Genomic DNA, 21,122 nt, shown 5'->3' on the forward strand with positions numbered 1-21,122 from the left:
TCTTGCCCAAGGACGCAACGACAGTATTGAAGTATTTATCTGTGGGAGCTGACGCAATAACTCACCGTCAACCTGTGAGTCACTGGATCTTACTATTTTCCCATTGATGTTTATGCGAAAACGGGATTCGAACCACCGTCTGAGCTACAGTCCCACCAGTCTATCCACTATCTAGTCCCTTTTAAGACACCCAAACTCTACAACACTACGGCACATCGCACACCACATTCAGTGTCTTGCCTATGGACACATCAGCAGTTTGCACTAGAGTCTCTGCAGCCTCTCTTTGGCACATGATATCCCCAGTGGTCTCCCATCCACTAACAAACCAGATCTGGCCTTGCTTAGCTTCTGACAAACAGACATAACTACAAATGATGTTAATTTAATTCAATACACGGTAGATTAATGTAAAAAAAAACCAATACATTTGTACTTCTCAGAGGAAAAAGAGACATTGTAAGTCTAAAGATGGTTTGAAGCTGGTGTTTTTGTGTTTTGGAAGCTGTGATGTAGTTACAACAACAGATTTTTCCATATGAATTTTGATTTTATTTTGTTGTTCTAGTTGTCATTCCAATAATAAATTAATGTCACTACGTTTTACCTTTTAAATACATTGTCCTACTGTATTATTGCGTTGTCAATGTTCATATTCTCCCACTGATTGTCAACACACTCTACAATTCCGAGTCTGGCCTTACAGGGGTCGGCTGCAACGCCTGTGGTACTTTGGATTAGTATTTCATAAGAAAAAAAGAAGACTTGCACGAACATTTGGATACTTTTATATGAAAAATGGGAAAACAATGTGAGAATAATGATCAGATTGTAAAGGACTGTGTTATCAAAGTAGGTCAAAGCACTCTATGAACTGAATATGGGGCAAATCATATTCTTATTTGTGACTCTTCATTTGAATTCATCTCAGAATAGATATTTTTCTTGAGCTGATGTAAAAATAGTCCAAGATATGAGACAATGGTTCTCTATTGCCCCTACAATACAGCCTTTATTCGCCCTCAGACGCGTTCAGGCTGGAGGTTTTGTCCATTAACATGTCTCACGGCTGAATCACGCTCGCTTACTGGTAGTCAGCTGCAACATAATGATTTTTTTAACCAGAATTCAGATTTTGAAATTCTTAGAACGCACTTTTAATAATACACGGGCACTGAGCCAAGGACAGAAACTGGTTCCCTGTTTGTGTGAAGAATGTGTCGGGTGATCAGTGGTTCAAACAGGGACATGAAGATATTGTGAACAGTTCTGAACTGTCTTTGTCTTGTGATAAATGTAAGATACTTTTAGCATAGAGGGTGACTGAGTAATAGGCTAGAACACAAAAACATTTTACTTGCTTGAAATGGGTGTATAGTAGTGGAGTCAGTACAGTATCATTCTGGTTTTGATGCTGTTATTTTGAATGTATTAAGAACTAAAGTTTCTACATGCAACCTCTGACCCGTGGCATCCCCCAAGGATCCCTCTTGTCCCCTTTGTTTTTACTGATAAAACATTTTTTTCTATATGTACAAAAAGCCATGCCACCTTGAATTATTTATTTATTTATTTATTTATTTATTTATTTATTTATTTATTTATTTATTTATTTATTTATTTATTTATTTATTTATTTATTTATTTATTTATTTATTTAAACCTGTGAGAATCTCTTTTAGTATTATATTTTTTCATGAATGATTAATAATAATAGTTTATTTAACCTGTGTGGAGTAAAAACCATTTGGGTTAGCAGTACACTGGGTTTGTAAGCTTTTACTGCGCCCACACAACTTTGGAAAACCATTAGCTTAGGTGTAACATTTAGTAAGCTTGTCTAAATTAAAAAGGCCACAGCCAGTTCACTAGATTCCAGGTGAATCTGTGTAGCAATCTATATGACCCTGGACCCTCTCACCACTCAGCTCTGTTTTATCACACCCTCGCACATGCCAGCCTACATTCCCTTCATTGCGGGTGGACCGTGGAAAGCCCCTGGTACATTTTCAGCACTGAGCTCATAGACACAAACCCCTCTCTCTCTTTTTCTACTCGCCGTTGGCCGGAGCCATCAGATCACATGCTATGTGCAGCCTCAGCAGCACAGGCAGAGCAGGCTGGGGCCCAAATGAATGGGTGGCATTTGGGTGACCTCCCGGGACAGCAGTGGCCCTCTGGAAGCCGGACTCTTTTAGGACAGGCTGACTGGCTAACTGCTGCCGGGTCAATTATTTGTTATTATGTTGTGTTTGTATTGTTTTAAAGCAAACTGTGCCCCTTGTGAGCTCTAGTCAGTTCTTATCATTATTTATTGACATGGTTTAAACAGTTTTCTAGACGATGGTACGTTATATTCTCGTTTTTACTTATGTTCTTTCAGCTTTTTGTTCCCTTCAGTTAAAACGCATTGTAAATTTAGCCCTTGTCTAATCTGTTTGTTTAGTTCGACATATCTAGGACTTTTATGGCCATAGTTGACCCTGCTGGTTTGCACAACACAAGTCTCACCTTTCCGTGTTGACATTCTTCTCTGGATGACTCTATGTCTTTGTTTTACCACTTTATATCAGCTTATCATTTCATCACTTGATAAATTTAACGTGTCAGAAATGTAAACTTTTGCCAAATGTGTATAAAAAGATTGATGAATTGAAGAAAAGAGTGAAAAGGCTACATGATTACAGTGACACTAAAGTATTTGCCGTCAGCACTGTGTGAGTGATGCGTCTGTACCGAGCAGAGGTCAAGTATTCAGGGTGTTTTGAGAATATAGGAGGCAGTTATGTTCTTTCAGTAATGTCAACATAAGTGCAACGCAACAATCCACGCTCTCCACAAGTCTTAAGAGTTTTATCGAAAATCATTCATCATTTGTGCCGTTTTATGTCGACTGCTCTTTACAAAAAAACAGAGGGGCTGCTCCGCTAATGTCAACAAGCTCAAGTGAAGACAAACATTCAGAGAACATACATACAGGACGTGTTTGTCGTGCTCTTTTTCTTTGAATCCCATGAAGCAGGACCTATTATCCAACGCTTTTCATTTTGTGTAGTAGCAGTAAATAGTAGCTCAAAGGTAACAGCTTTTGGTCAAAGATAGTTTTGCAAAATCAACATTATTATTGTTTTAAAGGTACAGGACTGAAGGCTGAGTGAGCCCATTCTTCACTAATGATCTAGATACAGTAATAGTTTAGAACAGCTGTCTTTTGTCTAGTATTTTTGGAGTTTTAATCTTCACAGAGAACTTCAGCCTCATGTTAGTTCTCTTTTTCAAGCTATGGCATGTCCGTGTCTTTCCCAAAATCTATTTTAAGCTTGAGGCCTCGGTCGACGCTCTGACAGTGATTTACTGTATATTTCCTTTCTTGTGGAAGATGATAAAACAGACCCTGTGTCAGGTATGATCACATACATCTGTTTTGTCATCTCCGCACTGAACCCATCGGCCAGTTTTGACTCATGTCTGAAGTCAGTTTGCTCTGAACCTTTGGAAACTCCCTCCACTACGAGGGTTCGACAGGCTCCGACAGGCCCTGATTTCTCCCCTTTATCTTTAATAGGGAATGGGGAATGGGGAGTGTTTTTTTTCTTTTTTCAGAGGTAAATTTTCAAGCCAAGTTTTTCTTTTATGAGTCAAATATAACAATTTTTCCCACAAGACACATAATCCGTCCATATCAAGACTGTTAAAGCCACAGTATGTACCTTTTAGCTAAAAAATTGTCGTAACGGTGCGGATAGGACCAAAGGATGCAGACCAGAGCAGTTTTAACAGTGTTTATTTACAGCGGTGAAAATGCAGTCTTTAAACAGGTCACAAGAGCAGGTACAGGAACCGGGGAGCGGGAGACGGGTCAGGCGGGTGCGGTGCAGGTAGAGGCGGGCAGGACAGGACCAGGACGGGGATAGAAGCAGGTGCGGTACCAGGGCAGGCGGATCAGACGAAGACCAGAGCGGGGAGCGGGTGACAAACCAGAGACCAGGACCGGACAGGAGACGAGACGAGCAGGAGACGAGACGAGCAGGAGACGAGACGAGCAGGAGACGAGACGAGCAGGAGACAAGACGAGCTGGAAGCGATACCGGGACTGGAACGTGGCGGCAGGAGCTGGGCGAGTAGAGGCAGGAATCTGGAGGGTGCATAAATCCAAATGAGCATTTGCCGGAAAGTACCATATAACAAAGCTTAGCAAGAAACATTCACGTTTTACACGCGGACGGTCTGGCACCGAGTGTAGACTGCCAAGCCTTCTTGTACTCAGCAGCAGGTGGTGGTGATTAGGCTGATGCACCCCAGGTGTGCACGGGAGGAGTCAGGCACTCCACCCAGCTCCAGACACACAGGTAGGGGAGGGGGAGAGAGCACGGGAGGACAGGGAAACTGACATCATGACAGTACCCCCCCCCTAAGGTCCACCTCCTGGTGGACCCCCAGGCTTGTCAGGATGAGCGCGGTGGAAGTCTCTCACCATGTCGGGGTCCAGAATGCGTGCCCTGGGCACCCAGGATCGCTCCTCCGGACCGTAACCCTCCCAATCGACGAGGTACTGGAGGCCCCTACCACGGCGACGAACGTCAATCAGGCGGCGGACGGTGAACGCCGGGTGGCCGTCAATGACTCGGGCGGGCGGTGGGGGATCGGCCGGAGGGCACAGGTCGCTGGTCCGGACTGGTTTAACCTGGGAGACGTGAAAGGTCGGATGAATCCGGAGAGACGGGGGTAACTGGAGGCGCACCGCCGATGGATTTATGATCCTCATGATCTTAAACGGTCCCAGGAATCGGGGGGACAGCTTACGGGAGTCCGTCTTCAGCGGGACCGTCTTGGCGGAGAGCCAAACCATCTGGCCAGGTTGGTATACGGGCGCCGGGACACGGTGGCGATCGGCCGTCGCCTTAGTGCGCGCTCCAGCCCGAAGAAGGGCCGCCCTGGCCTTCTTCCAGATCCGGCGACAGCGCTGGAGATGGCGCTGAACAGACGGGACGGCGAGGTCCCTCTCCTCCGTGGGAAAGAGAGGGGGTTGATATCCCAGCGATGCCTCGAAGGGGGACATACCAGTGGCGGAACTCACGAGGGAGTTGTGAGCGTACTCTATCCAGGGTAGGTGAGTACTCCAGGTCGCGGGGTTGGCGGAGGCTGTGCACCGTAGGGCCGACTCCAGGTCTTGGTTGGCCCGCTCCGTCTGCCCATTAGATTGTGGATGGAACCCGGACGTGAGGCTAACCGTGGCCCCCAAACTTTCGCAGAAAGACCGCCATACCTGAGAGGTGAATTGGGTCCCTCTGTCGGACACGATGTCCACCGGGATGCCGTGGAGTCGGAAGACATGACTGGTCAGCTGGTCGGCAGTTTCTTTGGCTGTGGGGAGCTTAGGCAGGGCAACGAAATGGGCGGCCTTGGAGAAGCGGTCCACAATGGTGAGAACCACCGTGTTCCCCTGGGAAGGGGGAAGGCCCGTCACGAAGTCCAAGGCGATGTGGGACCAAGGGCGACGAGGAACTGGGAGAGGATGCAAGAGACCAGAAGGGGGTGAGTGGGAGGCCTTGGCCCGAGCACATACCTGGCAGGCGGCGACATAAGCCCGGGTGTCTGTGTCCATCGTGGGCCACCAGAAGCGTCTCCTGAGGAGGGAGAGAGAGCGACCGGCACCAGGATGGCAGGCGAAACGGGAGGCATGGACCCACTGGAGCACCTGAGACCGGACAGAATCGGGAACAAACAGTTTATCTGGAGGGCCGTTACCTGGGTCGGGGTCGTTGGTCTGGGCCTCTCGGACGGTGTCCTCGATATCCCAATGGACCGCGGCCACCACACACGAGGAGGGGATAATTGTTTCTGCGGTGACCGGGCTATCCTCCAGGGCGAACTGGCGGGAGAGGGCATCTGGTTTGACGTTCCGAGATCCGGGGCGGTAGGTGAGGAGAAAGTTGAAGCGGCTGAAGAAGAGGGACCAACGAGCTTGACGGGGATTGAGGCGCCTGGCGGACTGGATGTACTCCAAGTTTTTATGGTCGGTCCAGACGATGAATGGTTGCTCCGCCCCTTCGAGCCAGTGGCGCCACTCCTCCAAGGCCAGCTTTACGGCAAGGAGCTCCCGATCCCCCACATCATAATTGACCTCGGCCGAGGACAATCGCCGGGAAAAGAAGGCGCAGGGACAGAGGCGGTTGTGGGGGTCGAACCTCTGCGAAAGCACGGCCCCCACTCCCGAGTCGGAGGCGTCGACCTCCACGATGAATTGCCGTGAAGGGTCGGGCTGGTGCAGGATGGGAGCGGAGGTAAATAGTCTCTTAAGCTTCTCGAAGGCTGTCTGCGCCTCAGGAGACCAGGCAAACGGCAAAGCAGGAGAGGTGAGTTTAGTTAAGGGCGAGATAACCCTACTAAAATCCCGGATGAAACGTCTATAAAAATTGGCAAAGCCGATAAATCTCTGGAGCTGTCTCCGGCTGGTAGGAACGGGCCACTCAGTGACAGCCTGGATCTTTTCAGGGTCAGCTCTTACTTGGCCCCGCCCCACAATGAAGCCCAAAAAGCTGACCTCCTCTGCGTGAAACTCGCATTTCTCAGCTTTCACGAACAGTTTATTCTCGAGGAGGCGCTGGAGAACCTGGCGAACGTGCTGATGATGCTCCTGGGGGGACCGCGAGAAAATCAAGATGTCATCCAAGTAAACAAAGACGAATCGGTTAAGGAAATCACGGAGCACATCGTTGATGAGGGCTTGGAATACGGCAGGGGCGTTGGTGAGACCGAAGGGCATAACCAAGTATTCGAAATGTCCCAGGGGTGTCTTGAAGGCCGTCTTCCATTCGTCTCCCTCCCTGATGCGCACCAGGTGGTACGCATTCCGCAAATCCAACTTTGAGAAGATGGTCGCACCGTGGAGGGGCGTAAATGCCGAGTCCAGTAAGGGAAGCGGGTATTTATTCTTTACGGTTATATTGTTCAGACCCCGGTAATCAATGCAAGGCCGCAGGGATTTGTCCTTCTTAGCCACAAAGAAGAACCCCGCTCCCACGGGTGAAGTGGACGGGCGGATGATTCCGGCAGCCAGGGACCCACGGATATAGTCCTCCATTGACTCGCGTTCAGGTTTAGACAGGTTATATAGCCTGCTAGATGGTAGTGGGGCACCCGGCAGGAGGTCAATGGCGCAGTCATATGGACGGTGGGGCGGTAAAGAGAGGGCCTTGCTCTTGCTAAAAACCTCCCCCAGGTCGTGATATTCAGCAGGCACCGAGGACAGATTGGGGGTGTCTGGGGACGGATCAGCGACAGGAACAGACCTCCCGGCCGGAGGGAGGGCGGACCGAAGGCACTTGGCGTGGCAATCGGGACTCCAGCCCGAAACTCCGCCCCTGGCCCAATCGAAAACAGGGTTGTGGGCGCGTAGCCAGGGGTAACCAAGGACCAGAGGAGAAGCGGAGGAGGACAGGACATGAAACTGACGGTTCTCTTGGTGGTTGCCGGACAGAATCACGGTGACAGGTTCTGTGATGTGAGTGATGTGCCCCAGAAAACGTCCATTGAGCCCCTGGGCATTTAAGGGGCGTTCGAGGGGCTCCAGGTAGACCCCGAGCTGCTCCGCGACTTGGGCATCAATAAAGTCCCTCTCAGCCCCGGAGTCGATAAGGGCGGAAACGCATAAGGTCTCTGTGCGAACGCACAGGGTGGCGCTGAGCCGCAGTCTATTAGAAGAGTCCAGGATGTGTTGCTCGCCCACCAGTACTCCCAGTGCTACTGGTGGGCCCCCCCTTTTGGCCGAACTGGGCAAGTGACCACATAATGTCCGCGCTCACCGCAGTAGAGGCAAGCCCCGGCCAGACGACGCCTCCGTTGACGCTCCTCGGTCGACACAAGGGTCCTGTCGAGTTGCATGGGCTCATCCGGCGGGGGCGGGGCAGCGCGTGGCTCCGGCGGGACCGGTGACCGGCGTCTCTCTCGGCGACGAGCCCGTAGGCGGTTGTCTATACGGTGAGTGAGGGAGATGAGGGTCCGCAGGTCGGGGGGTTCGTCCCGGGAAACCAATTCATCTTTCAAAGTCTCGTTCAGGCCCCGCACAAACACAGCCCGCAGCGCGCTGTCCGTCCAGTCCAGCTCCGCCGCATGTGTCCAGAATTCAATGGAATAATCCGCTACCGTCCTGGAGCCCTGGCTGAGAGTCAATAACCGGGAGGCAGCATTGTCCTGGTAGTGCGGGTGGTCAAACACCAGCTTAAACGTGGACACAAATTCATTAAAATCCAGGCTATCCACAGACGTCTTCATTAGGCGCGCCTCTGCCCACTGGAGAGCTCTGCCCCGGAGTAATCCACATATATATCGGATCTTGGTGGCCCCCGAGCTGAAACGAGAAGGGCATTGCTGGAACATGAACTCGCACTGGAACAGGAATCCGCGACAGAGGTGAGGTTGTCCAGCATACGGCTCCGGATCCGTGCCTCTCGGCTCCGGGAGGCATGGTGGCGCTCCAGCTGCAGCAGGCGGGGTGACGAGGAGCGCGGCCACCTGGTGGTTAAGCTGTGCCACCTGCTGGGACAATGTCTGATTTAGCTCCAATAGAGTTCGAATGGATTGTTCGTGCTGACCCAGCACCGCCTCGGGGTGAGAGTGCGTGAGGCGGCGCATCTGGTCCGGATCTGAGCCTGCTTGGTCCATAGTGGCCAGACCGTTCTGTCGTAACGGTGCGGATAGGACCAAAGGATGCAGACCAGAGCAGTTTTAACAGTGTTTATTTACAGCGGTGAAAATGCAGTCTTTAAACAGGTCACAAGAGCAGGTACAGGAACCGGGGAGCGGGAGACGGGTCAGGCGGGTGCGGTGCAGGTAGAGGCGGGCAGGACAGGACCAGGACGGGGATAGAAGCAGGTGCGGTACCAGGGCAGGCGGATCAGACGAAGACCAGAGCGGGGAGCGGGTGACAAACCAGAGACCAGGACCGGACAGGAGACGAGACGAGCAGGAGACGAGACGAGCAGGAGACGAGACGAGCAGGAGACGAGACGAGCAGGAGACAAGACGAGCTGGAAGCGATACCGGGACTGGAACGTGGCGGCAGGAGCTGGGCGAGTAGAGGCAGGAATCTGGAGGGTGCATAAATCCAAATGAGCATTTGCCGGAAAGTACCATATAACAAAGCTTAGCAAGAAACATTCACGTTTTACACGCGGACGGTCTGGCACCGAGTGTAGACTGCCAAGCCTTCTTGTACTCAGCAGCAGGTGGTGGTGATTAGGCTGATGCACCCCAGGTGTGCACGGGAGGAGTCAGGCACTCCACCCAGCTCCAGACACACAGGTAGGGGAGGGGGAGAGAGCACGGGAGGACAGGGAAACTGACATCATGACAAAAATACACTAAAAGCATGTTTGTTTTTTTTGTTTTTTGGGTGGTTTTTGGTTGTGTTGCACTAAAAAAAACAGAGAAACATACGTCTTTACTCTACGCAGGCTTGCATCTCCACAAACCTGACTTATTTGGCCAAGAAGGGTCTCCTCCTACTTGTTTCTGTGGAAAAGCTGTTCCTTCGGCTTTAATATTTCACTTTAAGGCACTTGTCTACGTCCGTGAGCAATGTTCTGGAGTTCTGAAAGTTACACACTGTGCCTTTAACAAACTAAACCCGGATTGAAAAGTAAAACAACTTTTCACCAACAGAAAATGTCCCAAAAAAAACATAGACGGAGAGCTTTATGTCTAAATGCAGATCTATAACAGAAGGATTAAGATGAATCCTCTGAGCCTTTGATTTCACACCGAGCTTTGGGAAACTCAAAGACATGGGAAGCGGGTGGTCGGAGCGTTCCTGAGAACAGGATACTGCCGGAGCGCACTGCACCTTGTCCTTGTCTATTGTGTATTGTGAGACGAAGGAAGCTGTCTGTGGATGTGAGAGGAATCCAACACTATCGCTTACATTCCTCGTCAGGACTGCCCTATCAGATGACCTTGGGCTTTATTTTGTCTCACTTGTTCCCACACTGTCCATCTCTGTCAAAGACCCTCCAGTCTCCCCAGTACATCAGTCAGATTAGGCCCAGTTTAACCTATTTTCCAAATCCTGCTTTTATGCACATAACAACAGAAGAGTTACAAAAGAAAAACACACAAATAAAGTCAAATATCTTGTCTGAACTTATCATTTATTTGTCATTTATCTAAAATATGACGACATCTCTGCCTAGATTAAACACATTCATGGTTTACGAGTGATGTCAACAGTTTGTGCCAATATAAAACCACCAACTCTATAAACGAAATTGAACCAACCACCCAAATTTAAGGCACATACTTAAGTAATGAGTTATCGTACAGTAGAAAAGGCACCCGCGTGTCTTGAAACAGTAAAGATGTAGTAACCAAGCTTCCGATATTCTAGTTCAAGGGGAAACGCTGTTGTGGAGTCATAACACATAACATTTTATATCACTATTGATCACACAGGTAATCATTTATCACTCCAGACTTGTCTCGTTATTACGTTTGAGTTGATTTTCTGCTATGACCACCATGACATTAACCCTCAATAACATACTTCACAGGAATAGCATTGTTCACGGGAATCTAATATTTGATTTACTAGAGAGAAAATGTTAATAGAGATGACAAGATTGACATGACATCAGTAGGATTCTGTATGGTCAGACATTTTTTGGTTGGAGGAGCTAAGGAAATGCTAAGTTTTCATTGTGGATGCTCACTTAACATGTCAGGATTTGGGTTTTCAATCAAGAATTCACATGCGAGTAGAAAAGGACCGAGGATCCAACACTCAGGGCCAGATCGTCACGTCGTCTTCATGTCACGCTCCGGTTTACTTGCTCGTCTATCCACCGTGATTCCATTCCTACCCTGCACTTCCGTTTCCGACCCAGCTCTCCATGTCCGGTATGAACACCCCGGCCTCTGACCCTGTGACCCACGACCCGCTCCAGGACTTCTGCCTACGACACCGCTCCCGACTGTCTGTTATGACGACCTTCATTCAATTTCCTATCTCTACAAATAAACTCTTCTAACTGTCTCCCCGAGTCCTATCTCTTTGGTCCCCCTTGTCAGTCTTTACGACACATGTACATTTAGAGCCTTTTAACAATGGAGCGCACCCCTTTCTTTTATTTTTATAGTAGTTTCATTTTGAACACAATACGTTTGCCTTTTAAACATTTATAGTTGAAATTGGATGTGTGAAATTGGGGTAAAAATCTTTGGGGGTGCTATGGGAGTGCATCAGCCATCCTAGTATCCCCCCATGGCACCACCCCTGTGTACAGCACCTTCAAAATTCTACATATTGAGCCTTTATTTATCCTAGGACGTTACGTTAAGTTTCAGTATCTGACAAAGTAACGTCTTATGGTCCTAAAAATAGTTCTACCTCATAAGCGCACACTCATTTCTTTAAAAAGATATTTTTGCAATGTCTGGTTTAAATTTAAACACAGACTGTTTCCAATTCAGAAACTGGTAGTTTGACTCCACATTGTCTCGCGTGTGTCATGTTTCCACCAAAACCTCAAAAGTACCAACAGAGCAGTAGTGTCTTCATTTAAAAGGTGTCCTCAAGCCGTCGCTGCACTGAGGCCTTTTCCCATAAACAAGGGGATTTTATTTAGAAAAAAACACTCAGACTGGGTTTATGTAGACATTTGGGAATTTTGTGGCCCACTATTTTAGATCTTCTTCTCTCGTAATGAGTTTCTGAACGGGTCTGCTGTTTCAAAGGGGTCTGCATTCTTCTGAAGGTTAAAGAGGAAGCGTGTTACAATGAATGGCCGGGGGCACTGACCAGAGAGGAGCACAGCAGCCACAGCCAGAGAGGAAGTCATGAGCTGGTGTTAAGTGACCACGCAGACTTTAGAGAGGTGGGACTTGGGTGCAGGACAGTGCGGATGTGACAGTGAAATGCAAACATATTCCAGTGTGCTGCTGACCGGCCGCCCGCATGTGAGAGCCGCCCCCAGAGACACAGTGTCTGCGTGTTTTTACCAGCTCCTGCTTTGGGACACATCGCAAACATGACGAGAATGTGTGTGTGCTCACTTAAGGAGAGTCAATCAGGAACATGACAGAGGACGTACCGCTGGGTGGTCGATAACCAATTCACTGGGGCCTATAGATTTTTTGGGTTAATGAGATAATCTGCCTAAGGCCACTGGTCATGGAGCACAAGAATCAATAGCTGTGACCTCTTTGGTGCACTCATTTCTGACGCTTTGAGCTTTGAATTGGGACAAAACCCCTGTAAATGACACATTAGTAAAGGTGGTAAAAGAAAAACTCAAATCTGTCAATCAGACAAAAAGTTGTAGGAGTGAAACGTCTTTACTCCTACAACTTTTTGTCCGGTTACTATGGATCATACCTGGATAAATGAGGGACTACACAGACATCAATAAATATGAATAACAATAGAAAAGTTAAAGTTTGCAGCAGTATACATGGACACCTGCTAGTCAGAGGCCCTGGTCTAAAATGACTCCTAGTGGATAATAAATACCTCATCTTGTCTTTTGGCAAAAGCTTATCATAAAGACTTGTTTTCCACCTTGAGGCAGAAAGATTATCTCTACAAAGGAACACAGCTTAAATCGATGATTTACCCGTGTACTACTTATGTCAAACAAACTGTCATTTATTTGCAACGTCATGAACAATTCACCACAGCCATAATACTCTCAGCAGAGTCTCTCTTTACTAATAATACTTTAAAGCTAAAAGCAGAGAACTCCAGCTGCATTTTCATCTATTTCTATATATAATATGACATAAATTCATTGCTCCAAGATTTAGCACTCTTTCTGCAACAAGGCTTTGAGCCAGTCAATTTTAAGCCAGATGCCATTCCTGCGTGTGGCATCTCAAAGGCTCAGTTTTGCAGCCTGGAGTGTGTCACTGGATACAAAGCCCGGGTGTGTTGGGAGCACAGACCTACACAGACTTCAGATTCCAGAGGACAGCTGCTGTGCACCACACCAGGACACATGCTTCTGGCATGCAGCGCATTCACATCTAGTCCTTTTACACACCATCACTGACCTGCAGTGAATGTTCTCAGGGCTCAGGCCTCTACTGGCAAAATATATAGTACTCCTTTCTAAAAAAAAATGTTATTGCACCAAAATGGCTCGAAAAGGCTAAAGATAAACTTGGAGAAAGGCCTAATATACCCACTATAGCAGGTTATATAAAAAAGAAATGAAGAAATGTGCATAGACAGTATGGTGCTGCAGGGTTTACACAACAACAAATACAGGCCTGATTTTCTCTGTGCATTTGCCACAACCACTGCCAAGTTCATCCAGAGTCTCAATGACAGCGTGTTTCCCAGAATAGTTCCTTCACTTGGAGTTACATTTTATATTCTTATTCTCTTCTGCAATCCCAATGTATGCACTAAAATTATTTTACTATATAATAAACTTCAGGTTAACCGTGGGCAAAAAATAAATTATAATCCAAGTACAATTGTGAGCAACGCATGAGCCAGAGCAGCCTGCGCCCCTCCCCCGGACTCCCTCCTCCCCCGGCCTCTCCCCCCCGGCCTCCTCCTCCCTCTCTCCCTCTCTCCCTCCCTCCTCCCTCCTCCCGTGTGGTTTTACGCTTTTGATCCCCGAGGGAGCTCGCGTTTTACATTCCTGTCATTCCGGCCTCAGTCCCTCCTCTCCTCGGTTACTTATTATCGCGGCTCTTTCCCTCCACAGTCATTTCACCGCGAGGCAGGACTAAAGCTCTACGTCTAATATGAGACACGTTTAAATTGGGATTACTCCGGAATAACCACATTTACTCAACAAAAAGGATATTTCCAGGATGCGCGCGTGAGCTGGTGAGAACAATGTTTTACTTTTTATCCAGGCGCAACTTCCCGAGCTGAAAGAAGAGTTTAAACTGTGTGAACGAGGCCAATGTACATGTAGTTTGACTAAAAAATTAGTCTGAAGCCTCGAAACAAGTTCAGAGCCGCTCGTGATTAAAAAGTGAACTCTTTTCTTGCTTTTTGCTCGTGCGCTTTTGCTCCCCGTGAGATTGGAATTTTTGGCGCATTTACGCTGCGATGGAAAAAGTGTCCACATGTCTGCACTGTCGCTGTTGGGAGAAGTTTCATGCCTGATTGCACATTAATTACAGATTTTAGCTCGTTTATGAATTTGGAGGGAGTTTTTATGGACGTACAGCTTCCAGTGTGTATTTTGGTTACTATGGCCACAGTGTTTATTCTAAAAACAGCATGTGTGTTTATTTGTGTATTTATCAATGTCATATCATAGTCATACTAATTAACTTTCTCATTCTCACACAAGTTTACAGAGGATCTATTTGAGACTTTGGATCAGTCCCATAGAAAGAAAAGAGAGCACTATGTCATCCACAGAGGAGCCTTCTGGCACAGTCCTGCACAGACTCATCCAGGAGCAGCTCCGATACGGAAACCCCACAGACACACGCACCTTATTAGCCATCCAGCAGCAGGCCCTGCGTGGAGGCAGCGGCAGTGCACCGAGCAGCGGAGGGGACATGAGCCGAAGCCCCCGCTCCTCTTTGGAGAGTCTGACCCTAGAGGAGCCGTCATCCCCTCAGCTATCAGCCCGACAAGAGCCTCAAGGCCAGGAGCATCAGGGGGACTACCAGCACTCAGAGAGCAACTTCCAGCTTTTCCAGCTCCATGGTGAACCGCTGCCGACATATGACCAGGCAAAGGTCCACTCTCAGTACCTGGCCTCACACTGGGACCCCACAGGTCCTGTCCCGCAGCTCCATGAGGGGGCCTTCCACGCAGAGGCAGACCACATGGACCTAAAGTGCAGCCACGCTCGATCTCTGAGCGAGCAGCGTATGCAGATGTCTCTTGAGAGGATTGAGACGGCCAAAGCAGAAGCACTCAAAAGCACTTCTCACAGTTACCCGGAGCTGCCTTACTACAGCCCCCCAGGCCAAGACAAACGCTGCCCTCCTCCAGAGTACTCAAGTCCCATTCAGGGCCAAGGATTTATCCCTCACCAGTTCCAAGAGCCAGTGCAAAGGTACTCACAGACCTTACTCATCTTACACTACTTCATCACCAGCATCATCAGAAAAATGTCAATGCAATCCGTGAGGCGTAGGAGTCGAGTTTGTTTCACACGCAATAAACACCTCATACCTTTAAAATTAGTCACGCTGTGTTTCATGTGAACCAATCAGTTTCCTTCTTGAAATTACACTCAACCAAAACAAGCACAAGAATGTCTGTAATGCTCTGCTCATTGTAACACGAGAGCTTTAGATGCCGCTATTGTCTGGACCACTAATCTATCATTATTTCTTATGTGATATCATGATGTCATTCTAATTTGTCTCTTTTTTATTTCTTTGTCTAGGTTTGAGCAGCCAGGTGAGGTCCCCAGCTACAGCTCATTACACAGCCTGCCACCTGCTGGTCTGGAGGAACCCAACCAAGTGGAGCTGTTGCTGATGGAGAACGAGAGGCTGAGGCAGGAGCTAGAAGTCCACAGAGAGAAAGGAGGGCGTATTCAAAAGGTAAAAAGCATATCATCATAGTCTTTTTACCCACCTGTCCACAAAACACAACCCCAGCGAGCAGTTGTCAGCTAATCCTGCAAACACATGCTCATCTGGAAGGGCAGAGGACACCCGCAGCTGCCACATTTCATACCGGGGGCGACTGTTTGTGCTGTTTACACACTGCCCTTATTGTGGAGCTGACCTAGAGGCAGCCAAAGTATGTGCGCTTTAGTTTCCATCACAGTCATAGCTTGTCACTCAATAGCCATTTGCTGTCACTCTATTTCTCTAACCGCCTTTCGCTATCAGTACTACACGGGGCTAAAACATGATGTCCTGCCTCCTTTTGCAACATTTGACACCGTTAAAGGTCTTACATTACTCAAAATGCACTTCTGTGAGCTTTAAGCCATGTTATAATATTGTTTGGTAGTTTTTAAGTGACCTTTTTTTACGTTTAGTTCGGTAAAGATTGTCAGTTTTTGGACTGAAATCATCCAAATGTTTCTTGTGAAGGTGTGAAGGTTTGTGCACTTCCTGTATCACCACATGACATCACAAGGTGGAACAGAGTGTTTTCTTTTTGAGGACTTTGACTTTGACTTTTTGACGAGGAAATAACATTATAACACAGATCAGAGTATAGCGTCATATGGGTGCTTAAAGCCAGTCGGTGTAAATCTTATTGCACTGCGCTGGAGTTATGTCACATGGTTCTGCCTGGTCTCAGCCTTAAAGAATGGTAATTGCTGGGGTTGGAAACTTTTCCCCGTCCGCCGCAGCCCTGAGTAAACATGCCTGTGTGACTGCTGTAATGGTGGGTGTCTCTTTGCCGTCTCCACAGCCCAGGCACAGGCATGTACACCTCCACGTGCTGGCAGCCGTCCCAGAATCCTGTTACAGTGCATGTGCGTTTGTGCGTCTCTGTGTGCGTGCATGTCTCTGAGTGTGTTTGTGTACGTGTGTGCTTGTGAAGTTGTGTTGTGTACAAGCTTTTTTATGGACTCACACCTGGAACATGAGCTATCAACCTCAGGAATGTAGATATAAATCAGTCGCACAGGGAGTGGTGCAAGCTAAAATTCCTTCTCCAAATTATACCGCAAACATAGTGTACATACTGGCTAAGTCCCCTATATAAACATGTAGTGTGTGTTCTGTTAAAACATGGAGCAAAGTTCCTCCTTGGCATGTGAAGTAGACTAACCAAAACTGTCCTCTTTCTTTCTTTTTCTCTCTTTTCTATTTTCGTTTTCCTTCCTTTCACTTCCCAGTTGGAGCAGGAGATCCAGCGCATTTCTGAGGCCTATGAAACCCTAATGAAGGGCAGCACAAAGAGGGAGACTCTGGAGCAGACGTTGAGAAGGAGGCTGGTGGCTGAGGTCAGAAGGCTTCAGGATTTTAACAGAGACCTAAGAGGTAGAGACTCTAAAGAACGTTCACTCACTGTCGGTTTAAAAATTGGATTTTCTAACCAAACTCCAAATTTGTCACAGAAAATTTGGAAAACGCCAGATCGCACGTCGCAAAAGAAGCACAGGCCGCAGACCACAACCAGCACATCATGGCTAAACTCCTTGAACAAAGTAAGTATGCCGTGTTCACTGTTATCTTCATTATCAACATGCATCATTGGATTGTAGCAGAGTGAAGGAAGCTCATTTGTAGTTCAGGACTCGCACTCGCAGGAATTCCATTTGCATAACCTCAGCTTGTTTGTAAGAAGGCTTAAAAATGAGGAATTCAATCCACATGGCCCCCCTGAGAGGAAGACATTTGAACTGAAACAACCGTAAAATGAGCTGCTATAAAAGTGGTAAAAATGATGTTCCCACCTGCGATTCATTTTGTGTGTTAAAAGCAGGGAAGCTGTGTTTGTGTAGTTTTGACAAGGAATGCTCAGTGCTATGTGGGTCAAAGTGATAGGGCAGCTTTCACCGCCTCTTCTGTCTTCCTCTCAACATACCACGAGTTCTTCGCTTAATGAAGAACACTGGGCTCCATGTTGGGGGCTCTGGTTCTTATCACCAGCTTCATAGAAAGGATCAGTTTTGTGCCATGGGAAACGACAATTTGTTAAAAACGCAGCACTGTTTTTGTCTTTTTTGTAGATGAAGAGCAGAACAGCGAACGTGAGCGCATGGATCGAGAGGTACAGCGTCTGAGGGCGACGGCGGAGGAGCAGACCCTGAAGGCGAAGCGGTTGGAGGACGCTCTGGAGGCCGCGCTGGGCCGTGGACGACAGCTGGAGGAGGAGCTCAGACGGAAGCGGGCGTACGTGGAGAAAGTGGAGAGGCTGCAGAGCGCGTTGGCACAGCTGCAGTCCACCTGTGAGAAACGGGAGAGCCTCGAGATGAAGCTGAGGACGAGGCTGGAGCAGGAGCTGCGCACCTTGAGGGCACAGCAGGTAAAGCAAAACACGAACAGCATGATTTAATGTAGAGCCTTAAACTTAAAGCCATAAACAGTGGAACAGCAGGTTGGCGGTGCGATTCCAGCTCTCACAGATGAATACCGTTGTTTTGTCCTTGAGCAAGACGGTGAAGGTGGAAAGGCGCTGTATAAAAATGTGACCAATCCTATTTAGAGTAAAGTAAATCAAAGCAAATGGTAAAATACCTGGAATACCGTGCAGACCTGACTCGTAACTTGTCTTGGAGGAGTTATCTGCTTGTCTCTAAGGAGATGTTGCAGCTTAGGTTTGAAGAACACATTTTGCTGTAATGCTGCCCTGCCTTTTCCATTTATTTTTCAATTATAGTGTTTTTAATTTAGAAAAACAGCTATTTTATAAACCCTCTGTCTGCTACTCACTCATAAACATAAAAACACAATAAAATAGCATTGTCAGTTTGGAGTTAGAAGAGTATTTGATATGTTTTAGTTTGTGTGTCAGGTCAAATTTTGGCTCAAAGTGATCAATAGTTTTAAATCTTGTGCGTCTTTCTCATAGAGGCAGACCCAGCCCCCAGGAACAACCATGAGCTCTCTCCAAGAACGACTTCAGGAAAAGGAGGAGCGGATCCTAGCCCTGGAGGCCGACATGGTGCGCTGGGAGCAGAAGTATCTAGAGGAGAGCACGATGAGGCAGTTTGCTATGGAGGTGGCTGCTACTGCTGCCGCTCAGAGGTAAGAAAGGAGTCTACTTCCTCCGTGGCGCCTTGAAACATATACTTATTTTTCACCTAAATTAACCTGTAATTTACCGTTGATTGCAGGGACACAACCATCATTAACCACTCACCTTGCCACTCCTCCAACAATAGTTTTAATGAGGACCTACCGCCTGCAGACTACAGAAATCAAGAGATGGAAAACAGGTGCATATGAACTTAATGCTTCTGTAACGTTGAGAAATTATGTTAAGTGTTGTTCAGTTCAATCAAAATGCCATCTTTTATCTTATCTTTTCTTGTAGGATTCGTGCTCTTTATGCCCAAATTTTGGAAAAGGACGCTGTAATAAAAATCCTCAACCAGCGCTTACACCAGGACCAAGGGAAACGGGAAGACTGTCCCACAAAGCTCTACATTAGCACAGGAGCAGCTCTGCGACCAGCCTCCTCCACTCCTGTGATCAGCGTTGGCACCAGCAGCACTAAGAGCAGAGGTGAGCGATATTATGTTGCCTTGTTTGAATCATTTATGGCTGATGATACCAAAGCCATGGCCCACTGTGTGTTTTACATTACCTGGTCATTTTCGTACTCCTTATTACAATTGAACCATGTCATGTTTGAGTGGTTTATTTACACGGCCTTTTCAATGATCGTTTTTCAGGGAAGAGTCTTTCAGATGATCAGACGTTGCCAAATAGACAATTCTCTGCACAATCTGAACCGGGGACTTTGGAGCGACCTGTGACAGGAACTAAAGCCAAACTGGCTTCAAGTCTAACAAAGCTTAACACTGGTAAGAGTTGATTCTGTTTTTCTCTACACACAATGTAAACAAACGGCATAATAAACAATATGTGGATAACATAAGTGCGTTTACCTCAGGCTCTTGAATGTAGCAGGTCATGGTCCATATTGTAGACTAATGAATGTACATGCTTTGATAAAAAAACATTGTTATTGTGTTTGTATATGAACAGTGTTTTCAATACTTCTATTGTCTCTATTTTTCAGAGAAGGTGCCTAAAAAGTTTCTACTAAACCCATTCAAAGGCTTGGATGAATTGGAGACAGAAGCTGTGGAAATCTTTATTTAAATCATCTGGAAATGGACATTGAGCAAGTGTCTGTGAATGACAAAAGAAAGTTTGAAAAAGGACACAAGTCTCTGGGCCAGGGCTGTGCTCTGTCTCACCTTTGACCTCTCTCCTGGCTCAGCAGCTGCTGGCGGTCTGTGCAGCTACAGAGAGGAGACACATCTGAGGTACTTGGACAGTATTGTGGAGTGTTATAGGACAACATGTTTTCTCAGAGTGAATGCCAAAATATTTATATTCTCTACAGTATATATGTGAAAAGTTGCTGCTTTCCCCATCCTTAAATATTATTTCCCAACTGAAAAAGCTAGATATTTATTGTGGTTTCTACATTTTCTAAAATATATAATTTATGTGGAGCATAGACTTGCATTCCCCTCTTTGTCAAGTTCTAATTCTCTGTCACCATCTCAGATCTGGAATCTATTCCCATGATTGATAACGTGATAACACTTATTTTATTTGCTCCTGCAGTTTGTCATATTCCTTCAGCCTCTGTAGCAGGTTCTACAGAGGTTTATGGCTCTGTGACCAGAAGGTGCCTATTATATTAAACAAAAGTACTTGTTGACAAAATGTTTGCATGTTTGATAGTGTGAGAGTAACATGGCGCTCTGCAGGTCGGAGCGCCACTGGAGGAGGAAAACTACTCTGTGTTTACTGTGAGCTTCTAAACTAACAGGTTAAGTTTATTAATATATTGTTATATATGTATTTTTACAGATATTTGTATTATTTTAGATATTGCATTGAGCAAAATGCCAAAGAGTTATGTTCTGACAATCACGGTCTTGTCTACCTGTACACAAGTGTTAACTCCATGTGACATTTCTGTGAACTTCAAAACAATATGAAGGTTTTTACAGTTGAATGCAACATTTCATAAACAATAAAATGTTAAAATATACCTGTTATTTCTTTTATTAGTTCAGCATAATCATAAACGCTGTGGGAAGTTCTTTCTTGGTGCCCTGTGTCCTCTTGTTCCACCATTAAGGCGAGGGCTCTTCATTAATGAATACCAGAGCTACATTCTTTCGGGTTCAACTTTCTCGAGTGGCCCGCTCTCTTGTTCTCTCTTGCCATCAGGAGCATACTTAACATAGATCACATTCTCTGAGGGACACGTAACCTTATATGTGACAAAGAAGTTTCTCCCAGATTAAGCCGCTAATGCCTTTTCAAATTCCTGCCTGCTGCCGTACACCTTTTCTAAACAATCAACATTCCTATTAGTTTGTTAAGCGTAACAAAAACAACTAAACATGCAAGTGGAAAAGTTTGAATTTTATCTTGTTTTTACATCATACCCTGAATAATAACATTTTTATATTTTTAGACTGACTTAGAATGAACAGCACATGGCAACAGGTCACAGAAAATATAGATTACAGCAATGC

The 21,122-nt window shown here is 46.7% G+C and overlaps 1 protein-coding gene across 1 annotated transcript; it reads left to right on the forward strand.

Moving 5' to 3' along the window:
* The first annotated feature begins 13,642 nt into the window (after window positions 1–13,642).
* amotl2b (angiomotin like 2b) lies at window positions 13,643–20,629 on the forward strand. The gene is made up of 11 exons (XM_033982255.2): window positions 13,643–13,834; window positions 14,310–15,029; window positions 15,366–15,525; window positions 16,785–16,929; window positions 17,007–17,096; window positions 17,622–17,917; window positions 18,464–18,639; window positions 18,729–18,830; window positions 18,929–19,119; window positions 19,290–19,421; window positions 19,640–20,629. The coding sequence occupies exons 2-11, from the start codon at window positions 14,368–14,370 to the stop codon at window positions 19,720–19,722; spliced, it is 2,037 nt and encodes a 678-aa protein (XP_033838146.1). The 5' UTR covers window positions 13,643–13,834; window positions 14,310–14,367; the 3' UTR covers window positions 19,723–20,629.
* Window positions 20,630–21,122: the final 493 nt, after the last annotated feature.

Source organism: Periophthalmus magnuspinnatus, chromosome 17, assembly GCF_009829125.3.
Source record: "Periophthalmus magnuspinnatus isolate fPerMag1 chromosome 17, fPerMag1.2.pri, whole genome shotgun sequence".
Lineage (NCBI taxonomy): Eukaryota > Metazoa > Chordata > Actinopteri > Gobiiformes > Gobiidae > Periophthalmus > Periophthalmus magnuspinnatus.